At 33.6% G+C, this 20,687-nt stretch overlaps 1 protein-coding gene across 4 annotated transcripts in view; it reads right to left on the reverse strand.

The window, feature by feature from the left end:
• LOC134851213 (uncharacterized) overlaps nt 1–20,687 on the reverse strand; it is a 44,420-nt gene that overhangs the window by 17,335 nt on the left and 6,398 nt on the right. For all 4 annotated transcript variants that reach the window (XM_063867225.1, XM_063867208.1, XM_063867200.1 and 1 more), the window contains 3 exons: nt 2,967–3,171; nt 2,413–2,688; nt 1,889–2,085 (listed from right to left, as the gene is read on the reverse strand). In XM_063867225.1, coding sequence (XP_063723295.1) covers nt 1,889–2,085; nt 2,413–2,688; nt 2,967–3,171 — 678 coding nt within the window. The remainder of the gene's footprint in view (nt 1–1,888; nt 2,086–2,412; nt 2,689–2,966; nt 3,172–20,687) is intronic.

Consider the following 20,687-nt stretch of genomic DNA (forward strand, 5'->3'; position numbering starts at 1 on the left):
AAACATTTCAGGAATCTCGAAATTTCGCGCAACGGGGATGGGCGGCATATTTACATCTAGCTGCTTACGAGTGCGCGCAGCCGTTTGGATCAGTTTTTCTTTACTTGGGAGGGCAAACTGAGTGGCCAAATCGTTTGTAACCAGCAAAACCGCACTGGCAACTGCAACAGTCGGGGTAAATCTCTCGCTGAGGTCTTTTATATGCTTTATGACATTTCGGGCCTCCAATTTTCCCGCTGAAATGTCGTGGTTATGCTCTCCACGCGTCTCGATTAATTCGTTATTTTCAGTAATGGCAGTTGCTCGACATTTATATGTTTGATATTTTAAGCAAATTCAGTTTTCTGTAAACTTATTTTTTCGATTGAAATAAAACTCATGGCAGGACGCTATAAGAATTGGCTTGTTTTTAGATGAAACTGTGAACTCGAAAGAAGACTCAATCATAATGTGTTATTGTGTTTGCGTGTGTTTATCACTTGAGTAAAGTATAAAGTGACTGTCAGAATTTAACTTTTGTCGGAATTTTTACGTCTAATTGTTATGAATTAGCACAAGCAGCTTTTGTTAGTAATAATAATGCTTTAGCGAAAAGTCTAACTGAAAATAAATTACAAACTTGTAGATAGGAGTCTTAAGTAAATAAGGAGGCCTCCTTTTAGCATGTATAACTAAGATAAACATAGTTTTTCATTATGGTGCGTGTGTTAATAGCAGGATCAACTTTGGTGTGATAAGAGTTAAGATAAGGAATTCATACAGCATTAATTTTAAAAGTGAAATGACTAGGTGTTAAAATGTACTGTGTTAAACTGGAAAATAGGAGTTAGATTGTTGTCGATTTAAATCGTTTAGTAGTGAGATGACTAAGTGTTAAAATGTACGGTGTTAAATTGTATGTCATTAAATTGTAGGACACCTAAATATTGACCATTCAGGCAAAAAAAATTGTTTTAAAAAAAAAACAGTTTTGGAAGTTTCATTAAGCGCTTTCTCGTTCATAAAAATGATATAGTTTTTTTTTCATTTAAAAATTTTTTTTTTTCGGTTATTTGATTTTTGAAGACAATTGTAGTATTTAATGGCTAACTCACTAAATTTCTACGCCTTCTATAGCTCTAAAATTATAATACGCAGAAAAAACGACGCTGATTTGGAGATTTCAAAAGTTTTTTTATTTGTTTTTGAATGTGGTCGGGTATCCTCGTTGTTAGTCGATTTTGAACAGCTTACGCCTTCCCCTCAAGGATTCGACCCCCTGCCGACCCAAAGTGTCCCCCCCCTTTTGTACTATTTTGAGATATGCATTTTTGGTGACGGACCCTAAAAGTTTTCTATAGACGCCTTTGGCGCCAATATATACCAATTTTAAGGGTGGAGCGCGCGCCGAAAAAACGCAATTTTTTTGGTCAAAATTTTTCAAATAGTGCCTTAAAATGCTTTTTTTGGCATGTTTTTTCAACATTTTGACTGCGGCGCAGAATTTTTGGCAAAAGAAAAATCTTTTTAGTGCTTTGGGAGAGCTCGGAAAATCAATATGGTCGACCTAAAAAAAGGTCGACAAAATTTTTGAAAATTCGCCCCCCTCGAGAAAATTCTAGATCCGCCCCTGCACTAACTTCTTGGTTTTTCATTAGCCCCGACCTTACCCATTGCAGGGAGGGAGTTGTTTTTTTTTACGGTGGAGGGCACAAACTACCAAAAAAACGCATCCAATTTGAAAAACCTGGTAATTTGTGCGTTTTTCGGTAATTCATGCCCTTATCGGAAAATTACCAGGGTGTCATCCATTTTGCCGTAGCCGGTTTCTTCTTGAGGATAAGGATGACCTTCGGAACCCTCTGACCGGGAAAGGATGACATTGGGACCGGGTTGGGATTGGACTTACCTCTTCGTCGTCTTTGAGCGCCTCTGAGCCCACACTGACGCTGGGTGACCTGAACTTGGCGGTTTTCTCTAACTCACTGGTACTGGGAGATAGAGGACTGCTCATAAGAGGGTGGATGGGGTCCGAATAGATCCGATCTCTGCCCTGCTGTTTGCCCTGCAGTTTGTGCTTCAGCAGCTGTTTCACATCCAGAGGTCCTTTTGCAGTAAGAACAAGGTGGCCATTTTTACAAAAAAAAATACATAATATTTCAAATTAGCTCATAAAATGGTCTAACATACTACCAGTTTGAAAATCCACGAGGTAAATTTGAGATTTGTTAAAAGCGTGTATGTATCGCGTAGGATCATGATTGATGCAAGTATTATTGGAATGATATACCAGAAAACGTATTTTCGTCGACAAAGTTCAAGTCGAGATCACCACACATGGCTTTGGCCAAGAGAAATGAGATCAAGTCCCAAAAAGCTCAGAAGTATTGAATTACAATGACTATTGTTGTAGAGAATAGGAGGCCGACTTACCTTGCAACGACTGACGAGTCAACTGAGGTTGGTTCGGATATGAAGATGACGTCATTAGTGGGGAGTTTGTGCTCTGTTCCTCGGAGGGGAACGAAGACAACGCACCAGAGACAGAGGGGGGGGGCGAGTTGTGAGAGGAGTTGGCGCCACTCCACCCGGCAGGGGGTCCCAACTCGCCGGAGTGGAAGACGGAGCTGGAGGAGGAGTAAACGGACTGTGGTCGTGAAGAGTTGAGGTGGATGTTTAGAAACTGTCCGGATAATTCTGGCAACATACCTAAAAATATGTACTTCCCCAGTTTTTGACCACATTTCAGTTTGTCTGCAGCAGGGCAACCCAAAATATAGGCGTAACGGATTCTGCAGCGAGAAACTTGAGGCATGGCATAAAATCCGCGAATATCTGCAAAATTTTTGCATTGACGGGCATACTAGTAAATAAAAATTAGAACTCAATTGATCAATTATAAATACAGGGCATATGAAAACTGAAAGGCAGTTTATGATTTATTAATGGTGCTAAAATATTGAACTTCAGAATTTGTTTATAAATACCTGAGCTTTCAGACGAATGTTCCACCAACATATTTTCCATCTGGCTGAGTCTTTGAGAATCAGTGGAGCCCGAAATCTCTTCCAAGTCCTCGAAAAGACTCTTTTTCCGCTCCCTCGAGGAACAGCCATCGTCGGCAATGTGTCCTAGCTGTTGTTGCAAATCACTCGCTGTCCACGTCGAATCGAAGTTCTCTTGTCCATACTCCTAAAGACAAATGGAACCTGATCTAAACTACATTTTATAATTGGATATTTTATCACTGTAAAATATTTAATATTAACCAATCATAATCCATCTAACTAACAACCCACTTATTTGTAAGTGCTGAAATTACTTGTAATTTCAGCACCAGAGAGATTTGAATTTAACTTAGAAATTAGTTGCCTCTCCAAGAGAACTTCAGCAGTTGCAATAAGCCAGTATACTCTAGATCTATTGAGCCTAGCAGAGACTAGTTAAACACCCTGAGACTAGTAGATATAAGAGTAAGATTAGGATCGGTATTAGACTAAGAAGTTGCACGAATCTATCCGGCCGAAAATAAGATAGCGTGACGAGCAGACGGTGTACCCTATCCGAAATTACTCTATGAGTTAAGCACATCGGTTCTAACTCATCTGGTGCGACCATAAGTCTCGAATAAGACCTGAATAGCTTAGAATTCACCAAATATAGATTAGAATTTAGACAAAACATTTTTAAAATGTTACACGATAATAATTTAATTGAAATGTCTCTACGACTCAATAGATCAGAGCCGATATTCCGAACAATACTAGAACTACCCGGTATTGGAAGAAAACCTCGGACAAGAGACGATATACGACTATGTAGAAACCTACAATTTAATTTTAAGGTTGTACGGCAAAAGCCAACACAAACTTTTATATTTAGAATCTTATTAGCAATGAATTTAGATTTTCATTTGCAAACATAAAATTTTGAAGTAAATCTTCATGATCATTTCAGGCGCTAAACAAAATTATTAATGTACAATAACGATTGATAAAAAGATCTCAGATTGTTTTCCTAATTTCTGCAGTATTATTTAAAACATATTTGAAAAATATTTATTGAAAATAAAAATAAAAATTAGTAGCATGACAATAAATAGTTAGTAATCATAAATCATCCTGTTGTTCCAGCTCCATCACCTAAACATAACATCAAACACAAGCTCACTAATATCATTCAAAAACTAAATCTTTTGATTAAATAAATTTAAACCATTTTAAACCTAAAAATTTACTTAATTTTAAAAATCAGATCATCAAGGCTTATCCTTGGATCTTTATAAATTTTCTATTTCACTAAATTAAAAACCTGATCATCAAGGCCTATACTTGGATCAAAAAGAATAATTTTGTTCTCCCCCACCCACTTAGCAAGTGTCTAACGACCTCAAACGTCGATTCACTATCCAACCTTTTCAAAAGACCCAGGACTAATAGAAATTTTTCAATAAAACTAACCATTCAAATTAAGATAAACAGTGAAGAACTCCGGTTATTCATCCTTCACTTGAACCCTCCCCTTACCAGACCCAGGATAGATCTTAGACTTAGTAAGTTCAAAATAGTATCTAACGAACTGCTTGCGGATTTATACCTGGACCTTGTGGATCGATTTACTATTCTCCAACCCTTGAACACAATCACTACCCCTAAGTCAGATAAAGTAAGTTAACACCTTAACTTAGACTAGCCACGAGAAAGTAGAACATCATTCTCCGGAATCGATATACTTTTCTTTCCAACCCTGAACAAAAAGACCCAGGTTAAGCTAACCAAAAAATCGTAAGGACTAACAGTCTAAGGAAATAGAAATAACTAACAACTTCTTGCATCCCTCATCCTAAACCTTATGTCATTCAAAAATTTAGGAAATAAACAAACACTGTTTGACATAATTGTGAAATAGATAACAATAAATACGATCTTGTAATCACACCTCATACACAAACAGTTGGATACATTAGAACAAAACGACAAACAATAAAAAGGAAAATTATAAACAAACAAAGACAAATCACACGAAAAAAATTTTCAAAAATTAGAAACGCATTTTCGGAATCAGAAGTCAACAGTTTAGACGAACTATACAAATTAAAAGAATCAATAGATAAAAATTGTCCCATTCATGATCAATTATATTTTTCCGACTCAGAAACAACTTCAAATTCATCAAAAAGAGGAAAAAGAAGAATAAAAAAGCAATACAAACACAAACCAGTACACTTGTATAATTGGAATCAACCCATAAGACACATCGATAGTTATATATTAACAGTCATCAAACGAAAAAATGAGCCACACCCAAAGTGACGAAAGTCCAGATGACGAAGCAGTTTTTCCCTTTCTTATAGATTCACTCGATGATAGAGGACAACACGATTTTTGCAAGAACTTACTCGTAAATTTGTTTGAACCAGGGATCAGCCCATGCAAAGCAGAATTCCCAGATGTAAAAATCAAAAGACAAATTATTGAACATTATTTGAAATACATGCAATCTAACACAACAATATGGAATCTACACCATAGAATTCAGCACACCAAATACAGCCCATCGTAAATATGTAATTCAAACAGACGATATTGACTTAGAATTTTCAAAAGTATTCATAGAATATATCAAAAGCATACAATATCATAATTCACAAAGAGCAAACTCCATATTCACTAACGAAGTTTTTGCAGTAATATATAGTTATATTTATATATTAGAAAAAACAGAAGTTCAAAGTATATCACCAACCGAAACATCCAAACATACAAAAGTACGAAATGAAATCACAGTATTTTTTAACATTTCTACATAAAATTCGCAAAAATTTCACTAAAGAAGATGTTTCACAAAACACTAAACATGATTTACAAAAGATTTTAGCATGGTTTATAATAGATTATTTCACCCACAATTTAGATTTAATTTCACAAGCAAGAAAGAATTTCAGACCTCAAAATACCAATGACGACACTGTTCTTTCAGAACAATCAGATTACGTTTGGGACCCTGATTGGTCTCATCCAGTATTTCTAAATATCCCACAAGCTATCTCAAGTCAAGCAATAAGTACAATATCTTTTCACACAGATTATGTAAAAGTAGTACCATTAACCATTGATGCAACACCATTGAATTATAAAACATTTTACTTGATACACGAAAAAACAGTTTAAATTCGACGGTCATACATAATGAAAACCTCAATGGAACAAGAAATCTTACACAACAAGATATTCACACACCATCACACTTCAAAAATGAAGAAATCGTCCAAACAACAGCAACAACTACACAACAGAGTATTTCACCAATACATCCCAATCTGACAACACCAAGAAATACAAATACATCACTAACACAGGTAACCTTACAATCAACCGTAAAACCTTCGGTTGCTCCAAAATATTCACATATGGACTATCAAACGTATAGACCAATGACAATACCGTCAAAAACACGAAAACCGTTCGCAAGAAACACTTTTGCAGAACACAATTATAATTATGCTCACAAACCAAGAACAAACCAACCTCCCCGAAAAAATACACAAAACTTAAACCATGTATGTTCCCATTATTGGAATCTCCCAAAAACATCGACCAATTCAGTAAATTTTCCAGATAATCCACAACCTACACAGGATTATAGTGAAAATTACCCATTCTTCCAACAAAATAAAAACAAACAACATACACCATATAATACAAACTATTTATCATCTGATCAAGATGATTATCACCAACCAGATATTTTTGCAGCATATACTAAAGAATATCGCACACAGAGACCGCGACAATCTCAACCATCTCAAAATATGAAAATTTACCCACAAAACCCAACAGATGTACAAAATCCACAACAAATGCATATACAAAACACATTTAACACACAATCTTTTCAACCAATACAACCACAAAATCCAATGTTAATGCATTCTTATCAACCAACACAAATGCAAAATGAAATACCGCTTCCCTATTACCAACACGAAATCACAAAAAATCAACTTTCAAATTTTTCACAAATGCCAAATGCCGCAGAATCACTACAGATGACTATGAATCCATACCTCATGGGTGGATCATCAATAACATCGAATAAACCATTAATGGTATTCACAGGAACAGACCCTGAATATTCTGTAGAAGATTATCTAAATGCAGTAACAGCAAATTTAATTTTAAATATAGGACCCGAACCAATTAATACGCATCAATCTATAATTGGATACATAGACGCACAGCATTAATACAAACAACCCTAGATGGCGCAGCCCAAAAATGGTTTTCAGTATTACCCATAGAAATAAAATCAGACTGGAAAAGATTCGCACAAGAATTTTCAAAAATGTTTGATTCTGATGCAACGAAATCCGCAGATTACCAAATGAAACAATTAAGCAATTAGCAGTACGAATAGAAACACTAGTTCGAAAAGCATATTCACTTAATACACATGATTACAAAATTACAAAAATGACAGAAATTTTAATGATGACCTTAACACCTCAATGAAGGAAAATAGCTATAAAAAAGAGAGCATCTCATCCTTCCTCAATTCGAGAACCGGATTTAGATTTTCGAAAATTAGTAGATAAACTAGAACAAGCAGAAATCACAATGAAACTCGAAGAAACAGAAAATCTAAAACTACAATATGTTAATCGAATTGAAACAAATACTACACATATAAATAACATACAAGAATCAGACACAGACCTGATTGAAAAAATCACTGAAATACTAAATATCTACGAAAAACACCCAAACTTTAAAGGCAAACCATCCTTCAAAAAACGGTGTAATTATTGCCGATGATACGGACACAGTATTTCCGAATGTAGACAAAAACAACAAGACAATCAGAATAAACCTCAAAAACACAAAGAACCAAATAAATCGTTCTATCAATTTATGAAAAAGACCAAAATCTACCAAACAAAAATATATATAGTAATAACAGCTCAGGAAAACCACTTCCGAGCAACTTAAATTACACAAGGAATCAATCGTCATATAACTCAAGTTATAGAAGTAGATCACCCGAACGAGGAAATACTTGAAATTTCTCACAAAATAGATATAATCGATCGAATAGCCAAAATAACCAAAATAACTATTCACGATCAAATTCCAATAAAACAGAATTTGTTTCTGGATCCAGTTCCCAGTCAAACCCAAGGAATAGACACTATTCCAATAATCAATCACGAAACTCATCATACAACAGAAATAGAAACTATTCACATAATAGAAATAGAAGTTATTCAAATAATCGAAATCAGAATTACCCCAACAATCGATCCAGGAATAATTCATATAATAGATCAAACTATCACAGATCAGACGATAATTATCAAAACAGATCACGAAATAATTCACAAAATCGAAACTCAAGTTACAATAATCGATACAGAAATTATTCCCAGTCACCACATAGGAATAATAACCGTTATCCTGATTCTAAACATCGATACAGAAGTAGCACACCAAAACATCAAAGACACATTAATCAAGTGCAGACAAATGAAGAAACAACTTCAGACCCCCAGGTATTGATGACACAGGAAGTAACGAACTACAATTAAATCATATAAATTGTGAATCGTCAGATACAGAAAGTGATACAGATAATACCATCTCTGTAAATATGATAACAGTCGAAAACGACTATGAACCTATCATATATGAACAACCTTTTACTTCACATTTATATGGAAATCAATTGGAACTCCTTCACAATTACTATATTGGACCCATTGATACTACACAAACTACACAAGAAGTAAACGGAAGTAACACGGTAATTAAACCCGATAAAAAAGACGAAACACAATGCTCAAACACAAAACATATTTATCAAAATATACAAAAAGAACAACCAAGAGAAAAAATTTGGACAATCCCATTTCTCTTAGAAAGCCCAAGAAACAAAGAATTTCAACCAACAGATCTTGAAATTGATTTTTTAATTGATTCAGGAGCAGAATCAAATATAATTAATATTCCTACATGGAATGAAATCAAAACATTACATCCAAAATTAACACCTCTTGAAACCTTTAGTAAATTAGCAACAGCACAAGGATCAACATTAGTAAATTATGGAAAAATCCAATTATTTCTTCTCCCCACGCGAACAATAGAACAAAACAAAATTTTAAACAAACCGTTTAAACAAATATTTCATTTTACTGATATTAAACACAATATCATTGGCATACCATTTATATCTAAATATATACCAACAAGCAACATCTTAAATAGTAAAATACATATCAAAGATAAGTACGCAAAAACAAAAATACAGCCCTAACATTCTTCCAAAGATTAAACAAACAACCACCATTCTTCTCAAAATTTTACCCCATTTACAATCAACAACGGAAACACCTGAAACCACTATCAGGAAATATATACAATTTTTCAATAAAACAAGTTCACCAATATAATAAAAGTCAAAATAAACAACAACTTTTTATGTCTTCAATTTAAACCTATCCACAAATTTTTCAAAATTACGATTTCATCTATAAAATACTCGAAAAACACGAATTCCGACATCATTTCATTACACGTGTATAATAATACACCATATCAAGTAACATTACCCTTAGGACTTTTAGGATATTGTGAAACAAATGCTACAATTTCACCTATAAATGAAGTAGCCTACCGCGTTAATAATATACTCCAATTATTAGATATTTGTCAATCCACAATTCTTGCCGAAGAATTATCCATAAATAATATAATAAGTAATGAAAAAAGAAACACAGATTACTTCACAAAAACACCATATTTTAAACCAACATTCAATATAACAAATTACACAAAAGAACAACAAACATTTTTTCAAATGTTTAATTTTGAACATTCACAAATTACACAAATTGAACTTGATAAATTAGCAAAACAACTGTTAAAATATTCAACAGTCTACGCAACATCAAAATTTGACGTTGGAAAAATTAGTTCATCACTACACCTCCCGTTAAAACACGACGCAGTTTTCAAAAAACAAAGAGCCAGTTAAGTACCAACTCACTTACATGACAAAGTAAACAGATTACTTGACATCTTAGAACAATACAAAATTATCTCACCAGTAAATAAGGAAGAACAACCAAAAGGTAACACTTTTATCAACCCTGTTATCATTCTAGCAAAAGGTGAATCACTAAAAATAGTATTAGACGCTAGATACCTCAATTCACTAATTGACGAATCAAAATGCAATTGGCCTATTGAACCCATACAAGTTATCTTAACAAAGATAACTGGTAAATATTTCACAACCGCAGATATGAAAAGTGCTTAAAATCAAATGCCACTAGATGAACAATCACGACGTTTAACACAATTTGTTATTGGAAATCAACAATATGAATTCAATCGCTTATTCTATGGAATATCCATAGGACCAGCAGCTTTTTCAGCTTTTATGAGTAAAATTTTTAGACCACTAATACTCAAGAAAAATGCAATCACATACTTAGATGATGTTTTTATGCAATCACAAACTAAAGAAGAAGTATTTACAGTTTTAGAACAGTATCATAAAATACTTCAGAACGAAAACCTGAAGGCAGCTCCCGATAAATCACACTTCTTTCTAACACGCGTTAAATTTTTAGGACATAATATAGAACGAGAAACTATCACTCCATTAAAATCAAGCATTGACGCTATTCAAAAACTTCAGCCACCAAAAAACAAAAAGAAAATCCAAGAATTCCTTGGAATGTTAAATTTCTTAAGTAAATATGTTTATAAAATGCAATTATACTTAAGACCTTTCTATAATAACCTCAGACAACAAAATAATTTTGAATGGACCACTGAACATCAAACACGATTTGAAGAAATTAAAAAATTTTTAACTGAGCAAATTTCCAATACAATTTCAGATTCAAATCAACCATTTTATGCAATGTGCGATGCTTCAAATTTTGGCATCGGCGCAGCATTGCTACAATCACATAGTGCAACAAATAAAATGAATCTTATATCAGCAAATTCACGATTATTCACTCAAGCAGAGCTACGACTCTCAACTCTAATGAGAGAATGTACAGCTATAATTTATAGACTTACAGAAAATGAATTTCTGATACTTGGATCAAAACACCCAACAGTTCTATTCACAGATCACAAACCAATTATTTTTCTCTTTACACAAAAGTCAAATCCAAATCATAGAGTTTATAGATTTCAACTAATTCTAATGAAATTTCCAAACTTTCATATAGTTTGGACAGCAGGAAAAAACCTTGCGTTACCAGATACATTAAGTCGAAATACGCCACCTGAATTACTCACAAGAAAAACTACAGTTGAAATACCAAAAAAAAATTAAATTTTACCTTGCAAAAGGTGAAACATCACCCCGACTAGAATGCAAATATGCAGTAAAAACTGATATTGATCAATCACAAATAAATAATCTACAACATTTTCCACTCTACTTAGATTGCCAGAATAACCACTACGAAGTTGATTTACTAGGCACATCAACTTTTAAACCAATTCCATACTCACAATGGATAAAAAATAACACTCAACAAAAAAGAATAAAACAACAATCGCATAAAAAAGACCTTTTTCCATTAATCGAGAAAGAAAATTTAACCGATAAAATAAATTTATCAGGACCGCAAGCAAATGATTCAAAATACACTATAAATCAAGTTTTTGACCTCCATGACCCACTTGACACAATTCCCCTATCAAAACTAGAAATTGACAATATTTTTCTCCCCCGAACAGATAAAATTACACTTGAACTCTTAAAACAATATCAAAATCTCGACCCAGTAATTAGACAATTAAAATCATGGCACAAATACAAAACTAAGCCCGTAAAAGCAGATACCACAATTTTAGGAAATAAAACACTCCTCCGATATTTCCGAAAATTTAATAACACAGCAATTAATGAAAATACAGATCTTTTAGAATATCAATTAAATGATTCTAAAGTTCCCTGTCTTCCTTTAAGTATGATATTAATAGCTTTTAGCATCTCACATACACAAAATACTAAAGGACACTCCGGATCAGAGAAAACATACTCAAACTTTACACAAAATTTTTATTTCTCAAATGCACCAATTTGGATAAAAGTATTATGCAATGATTGTATAATATGTCAATTAAACAAACCTTATCCAAATCAAAAACAAATAGCAAAAAAACAAGATTTTAAAGGACAAAGTTTATATTTTAACCATCGCATTTCATTCGATACAAAAGGACCAATTTCACCATCCTCTGAAGGAAACTCTTACATTATGGTCATTGTTGACGCATTTACACATTATGTAGCACTCAACCCAGTACCACATTGTAATGCTTATTATGCTTACACGACGCTTTATGAATATTGGATAGCTAAATTAGGCTTGCCCGACATCTTAGTTACAGACAACGGTACAGAGTTCATGAATAATGAAATCATCACATTATGCCACTTATATAACATCAAACATAAACCACGTACATCTCATGCACCTTGGACAAACGGTTTAGTCGAAGGCATGAGCCGCTCACTACAAGAATATCTCCGATGTATCATAAATGGAAATGATACAAAATACACAGAATGGTCAGCAGATATAAAATTATTTCCCTTAGCATAAAATTCACAAATCACGACAACTTTAGGAATGTCACCATACGAAATGGTTTTTAATCAAAAGCCACGTAAACCAATTATGTTTACAGCAAATTCCCATAAAAATGCACAAGGTTATTGCCAACCAAATAAAGACTCAATTTGTTATAACCTACCTTTACACACACATGATGAAGATCATTTTCATCACCCACAAATTCTTAAATTAGCCTCCGGCACACACACCGAATGGATTTTAAATAGAGATAAAAAACACAATGAAATTTATCAAAAAGTAACAAAGAAATTGTTACAAAGGCAAAACATTAACGACCAAATTAATTCACGCTTTACACCAGCCACAGATTTACAAATTGGAACATTTGTCTTAATACCTAACTTTAAAACACAAAAAGGAATCTCTAAAAAATTACAATCCCTTCGAAAAGGACCATACCAAGTAATTGCCAAACCCACTGACGTAACGTATAAACTCACAGATTTAAATAAAAAGGAAATTGTTCAACATCGTAACAATCTATTGCCCTACTACCCAAAAGAATACGCGCTACGCAAATTAACTCAATTATATTCTTTCACAGGTTTAAAAGTTATTCAAAATCATCCACATACAGAAAAAGAAATAGATGAACAAGACAACGTTCATCATGAAGACCAAAATCAAAAACAAACCAAAGTTAAAAACAATCAAAAAATATCAGACCCAAAAATACCTCAAAATGAAAGAAAAAACAGGAAAATGATAGAAAAAATTTTACCACAAGAACAAGTAAGAAAATCAGAACATAGAGAATCATCATGACTTAGAAATCAACCACTTAAAAACTACAAAACATTCATTCCACAATCTAAAATACTAAAGAAAATTGAATTTCAAAAACAACTTTGATTTTAAAAAATTAATAATTTTTGCACCTCTGGATCATTTTGAACTTTCATTTTTCAAGATAACATGCTGACAAACACGCAACAATTCTAGTTCAGTTTCAGCCAATAGGATTCACTTAAATCCGTCACCTTCTATATCTCTAACACCAACCTATTAAGCCGAAAGATATTAAACTCCAGGCATATCTATAACTATAACTTTACAACCTCCAGGTCAAAAATAAGCAACCCGCTTAAACTTGACAACTAAAATAAATACCAGCATAATATAACAACCCTCCCCTATCTAATAACGCAAAGATCAACAATATTTTCCCAACTCAGACCTCAAAAACCCTCCAACCAAAAATGGCAAATTAGCCTAAAGTAAAAAAGAACCATATTCATTTGGCCTAAAGTACAAATATCTCAAAAATATCCCAGATCACCCGACAAAAAAATAAAGCAAAGAAGACCTCCCGAACACCATAAAATTAGCCCCCAACAACTTTTCACAAAACTCAACCCTTTTGTCAAAAAATCAATAAATAACTCGACCACACTTGAATCTCGCCTCAAACAACAAAAAATATTCGACAAAGAAATCATTTCTTAAATGCTCTTCTCTCGATCAGTCAATATTTTTAAAAAAACAATTTTAAATCTTTTAATAAATTTTTTCATAATATTCAAACTTTTGTTCATATTTCTATTTGATACCTTTGAAGCTTTTATAATCATTTTAATAATTTTTTGCAACATTTTTTAAACTTTCTACTCCCTATTTGAAATATATCTCCAATTTTCCCAAATCATTGATCATATTCACAGGTACGACAATCCAAAGTCTATTTAAATGATACGAACAATTTTTAGTAGAACATATATTTTTTTACTATTTGTAATTTTCATCATATTTTTATCATCCCTAATATTGACAATGTGCAAATGTGTAGAAAATGCAATAGTCACATTCGTCTTAGCAACAATCCTTTTAATTCTTTTCATTGAAGAATACTACAATAAACATAAATCTTCCCACTAGAAAAAATCAATCAGAACACTTTCAAAAATTGCTAACCAACAATCACAAAATCAGTCTTCACCGATATCATCCTTAGAAAATCCAACAATACCTACAACTACCCAAAACCCCCAAACATCCACACGAATTTCTTTCCAAAATAATCGATACACTTTTGAAGAAAGACACGCTCGCTTATCCGAACCATTAGAACCAGTTCAGCGACAGGCACCCCTAAGTGAACCATTATATGACTTGTAACCCACATTACCACAAGAATTAAGTAGAATAAGAAACATTAGTCAAAACAAAAATACAGTCGAAATAAATAGACAAATTACACATGCACGACGAAATAGAAGTTTTCAAACCCCTAGAGTTCATTTTGATATACCCCAATCACCAACACCAACTACTCCAGAAACTTCAAGTAGTACATTGCCAGAAACTCCCACACTACTTTCACCACAACAGAGCACCTCAAATATACCCTCAGATTACTTAGGTTCAACACCAACATCTGAACATATACGTGAAAATCCCTTTAACCCCCCCAATCCCACAGCACGACTACCATATTGGACAACACACTCATATACACAAGGTGAACCAAACTTAGTGAACGATCCAATAGATATTTCTACGGATACAACACTATCATCACTACCAGAAACATTATCACTACCGTCAACACCATCATTAAGTCAAATTTCACCGACGCTATTCCCTTTAAATTTCTCAATTAACCTCGACGCTAGATATCGAGAACAATCATCAACAAATATCCCTTTACGACTAGACTAGAATACATTCGTAGCACCCCCACCATTATTTGGACAACATCAAGATAGTAACCGACTCCACAGTTGGGCACTCAACAGACTACAATATAGACAAGATATCCACGAAGATATTCGTGAACACAATATTCAAATACTTCAACAAAATAGTCTCCAATTGAAATTCGAAATCACGATCAAACTCAATAATATTGTTCAACATCCCTAGCCATTAAATCCACCAAATATAACAGCTCAATCGCTACCACCACCATTTATAACAACTGAAGTAATATATAAATACGATAGATATACCAAAAACACAATTGGGTACATCACTTTTTATAACCCATACTCAGGATTATCATACACATGTATATTCTAAAAATATTAACATTTCAACACATCTTTTTTCTAATATTTTCCGACCAAAACACAAATCCTTCTCCTCGCACAGGACCCCAGGATTTATTAGTAACACACTACGATTGTGAAGAAAACGAACAAAAAACACTACACAAATATGCAATAAATCAAGTATCACAATGCGAAACAGAACCAAAAGCTATAGAAACTACAAATGTAATAGCAACATTGTATTCAAAAGCCCGAGCAACAACAGTCACAGGATATAAATTTACAGCACAATTTTCCGAAAAGAAAGTACACTGTTCACAAGTTTCCAATGGAAATAAGAACCGACTTGATCACGAATCATTCTATCAAAGTAATATAGAACGACTTTTACATCTAAATCCCGATGATTGTAAAAACGAACTACTCAAACTAAACATCACAAGAAATAGAAACACAGACAGGAAAATAGTAAATTTCCAAGTCTTTGCCGATTCTGTACACCAAGCACAACTTGAAAGATATCAAGGACATATAAAACTAGACAAAAAATACCCATAAAACGGCGCACACGGAAGATTAACTTATGACATACACGATAAACACTGGATACCACACATTGGAATAAATGACCCCTCAAACTGCAAAGCAGACACAAAAAATAAAGGATATCAAGAAATTATATTTTTCGATTGGAAAATACAACTCGAAAAAGTACAACTCACACGAGATTTATCAGATAACACAATGATCTATCAAGGAATTAGATTACCTTGCAGAAATGATCAAGGTTATTGTGACCCTACAACACGGACACAAGCAACAATTGTTTGGTTTCCCGAAGATACATGCACAACCTTTCAAGTAGCAAAAATACACGCTCGAATGATAAAATTTCATGAAAAATATTTTATAGAATCAATTCCATACGAACAAGTAAATCCATCCCGAAAACAAAGTAATGATTTCAGAAATATTCCTGATATAGAAAATAAATTAACACGTTTCCAGATATATCAAGAAACAGAATTTGCATGCAAATACAGAAATCCACTTTATAAAACACAATATTCTGAAATACTTAACGAATACGAAAAAGGTTTCGACATGACCACTGGAAAAACAAAAAATTTAACCCTTATGCCACAAGTCACTCTCTAAATGAAGGAACATCATACATACCAGTTAACTTTCAAAAAAGCACAGGTCAACCTGGCGGAAAACTAAAGCCACGTGACAGTAGAAGCACACGTTTACAAGAACTATCACTAATGAATAACACCTATTTCGGTAATATTCATTACGATATTCACTTATATATGAAGTTAGACTACGCAATCAGTCGAATTTTTCAAGAAATGTCACTCTCCGAATTAGAAACACTTCACCAATTATGCGAATTGGAAAGGACACAAATCCTACAATCACTCGCACTAGCAGTAGTAAAAATACCCTACGCAGAATACTTATTGTCAGGAAATAGATCAAATTTTCTAGACTACGAAGGAAATATTTTATGGTTTTATACTTGTACCAAAAAAGTATCACCACTATATGTTTTTGAAGACAAACGTTGTTACAAAAGAATCCCTATATTCTATAAAAATAAATTACATTTTGTCGACACACTTTCAAGACGAACATATTTTTGGGATACCGCAGTCCCATGTGGATCAGAAAATATTATCTCCTCACACCATACCCTACGTTAATGCAATCACTCAAAAAAATTTCACCCGAAAGCATCAGAGCTATTGCTCGTAATCCAAATATTGATTTACAATCAATTGGAATATATTCTAAATCAGACATCCAACATCACATTAGAACACAACAATTTCAGGAATTAATAACACAAATGGACACAATACAAAGACAGTCAATTGACCAGAATTTAAGAAAATTTGCCGAAACCGCAGGATTTGCAGATATTTATACGCAGGATTATAGCGGATATTTTAAAGACATTAAAGATTACATATATTTAAACGGTGAAAAATACAGACCACAAGATATTTTCAGTTTTGTCACCCTAAAGAACGAAATTCTAGCTTTTCTAGGATGGCCCTATTACATCTTAGAAAAATTAACTATTTCATACGCAATGTTTAACTTTATAGGATTTCTTTTCTCACTCTTAAAAGGAATCTATAACACATGCGCTATACACACACAAGTAAACAGACAAGCAAGTGTAGCACGCATACTGTTTGCAGGATTTTTTGGAATTTTTTCATCATCAATAAACAAAATACTTCTAGATGCACAAATAAAAGAATATAACACAAAAATATCCACAAGACAAAACACTTACGACGAAGAACACAATAATATAGAGATAACACCTACCGCACCACAGTTGCCACACCTACCACAAAACCATTCATTATCATTAGTTCCCCGTAATTTCCGAAACCTAGCAATCACAAATAATCCAAATTCTAGACCAAATATAGCACAAATCCCCATCCAACATATAATAACACATCATTCACAAAATGATAATAAATACGAACAAATTATAGAACAACCCCACACCACCACTTTTCAGTCTCAAAATAATCATTTTTTTAGCCCACGATGAGCCGACAACTTGGATCCCTCCATCGCTCAAATTCCCACCCAGCCAACCTCCAAACTCAAATCCCAATAATCCCTTTTTTTGCTTTCCCACCACTCGATTTTCCGATTATTAATATATCATCAAGCACGAATTCCGATACTAACTCAGATATTTCAGTTTTATACTCCATCTCACAATTTAATAACCCTAATGTAGAAACCCCTGACGAATTTGCAGACTCCGAACCATCTCCATAAAATTATACTCAGACCAACTCCTCAGTTTTTTCAAAACCCCTTTTCAACCAATTCCATCAAATCATTCACTCCCATCCGTTTCCACACCTTCTTATGCTTCGCAAGTGACCCCAACCTATTCTCCACTTCATTCCGACAGATCATATAATAATTCCCCAGATACCCCCCAAATTTCCCAGGAACTTGATAATTTTATTACCCTACAACAACAGTTAATACACCCTAACACCCTCACAATACATCAACTATCATCCACAATAGAATCCTCAAACCCACCTACTCCTACACCCTCCTCAGCTTACACTGCATCATTCACACAATCATCCACATCCACCGAAACACCTAGTAGCACTCACCGAGCTTACCGCACTTTCAAACGAAAATTCCCGAATCACCCATTCCCGACCAAACCCGGAACAGCCTGCGAATATATTAATCACCCGCAACATACAAACACAAAAAAATTTCTTGCAATCACCTTACCCTCATTTCCACGATATACATTAAACACACCTAACGATACTAATGACACACGTAATTTTGTAGATGAACATGTTTTAATGCCAACACTTCATTGGACAGCTTATTATCATTTTACTAACCCTCTTTGCCTACCACTAACTAATACTCATGACAGCATAGAAAAGAACGAAGACATGTTATATAGACTCACTACAACACTAACACCTCGACAATTTACTTACGTAGGATATAAAAAATTACTAAAAACATTCACTGCACCCCGAGCTAACGAATTTACAATAGAATATTATGACCTTAATATCATCCCACCTAATCAAGACCAATTTCTAGATGAAGACCGCTTCGCTAACCCGCAACTAACAGAAAAATTTTTCATCAAAACATCATACGTATTCACACTTAATATTTTTGATAGAAAGTATGATCACATCATTTCAGAAACACTAGCTCATATTCAAGCATACAAAAGTTTCCATGAAAAATTTCAGTTATTTTCACTAACCTGTCACTTTCTTTCACCACATGAACGCAATTTGCACTGTTCCCACGATATTATGTTACGCACTAAACAAACCCACACATATACATACTATCGTTTTATACAAAATCATTTTGATTTGCATACCCCATCAAGACAACCTCACCATCGTTTTTAGTTTCTCAACTCAAAGTACACGTCACCATTTTTCCTTAATTTTATATATTGCATCAAAGATACTAACCTCCACGGCATCCTCCGCAACTATGACCCAGTTACCCAAATGTATATATTCTGTCCCATCACGAAGACCTTCAATGCCGAAGAATCCAGACCCTTCCTGATCCCGCATGAATTTATCCAGCCTATTGAAATACCAATATTAGAATTCATTCACAATACTAAATATAATCATAAAATATATAACCTCATTCAAAACACACCTTACGAGTTTGCAGTAGGCACCGAAGAACTAAATACCATTAAAGCACTTCAATTGCTTTGGCCACTGCTGCAAACTAAAAACATCATACGCATACTAGCCAAATTACTAACAACATCAGATATGATACACGACATCTTCCCCACGGCTTTTTCCCAGAAGATTAACAGGTAAGTATAATTTAAAATACTCTTCACTAATAAATTAAAATTAGTACTAACCATTTTCTATCCATGTTTGATTTATATTTCTAGTCTTCACATCACGATCATCTACAAAACAGTAAAGAAGAATAAAAATACAAACTTGTTAAATTCTCTTAAAATTCGTTAATCTCTTGCACTAAATAATGTAATAAAATTCATACCAAATGTAGTAATTTTATCTATAACTTATTTCCACATGAAGCAGTAAACTTAATTACGAAGAAAATTTATACTTAAATTTCCCCCAAACGCAGTAAAATTCAAATACTATGCAATAAATTAATAAAATGAGAAAGCAGTACTAACTTTTTCAAATATTTTCATTCACTCGCACATGAATTCTATCCAAACTCGCACAGCTCGCCCACGAAGCATTGTTTAAATAATGATTTTAAGTTTCAAGCTTTCAAACTCAACAACTCTAACACACGATAACAAATTTCAAACTTTCCTTTAACCCGGTTGGAAAGGAATTATATACTAAACCAAACTAACCAACGCAGCTTACTAAACACCACAAATCATAAAGTAACAGCATGACTAAGAAAAGAAAACCGGAATAACCCAGTTTAAAACTGGATAATTTATTCTTTTGAAGACTATTATAAAGTCTAAGAAAGAA

The sequence above is a fragment of the Symsagittifera roscoffensis genome, chromosome 1 (genome assembly GCF_963678635.1).
Source record: "Symsagittifera roscoffensis chromosome 1, txSymRosc1.1, whole genome shotgun sequence".
Classification (NCBI taxonomy): Eukaryota; Metazoa; Xenacoelomorpha; order Acoela; family Convolutidae; genus Symsagittifera; species Symsagittifera roscoffensis.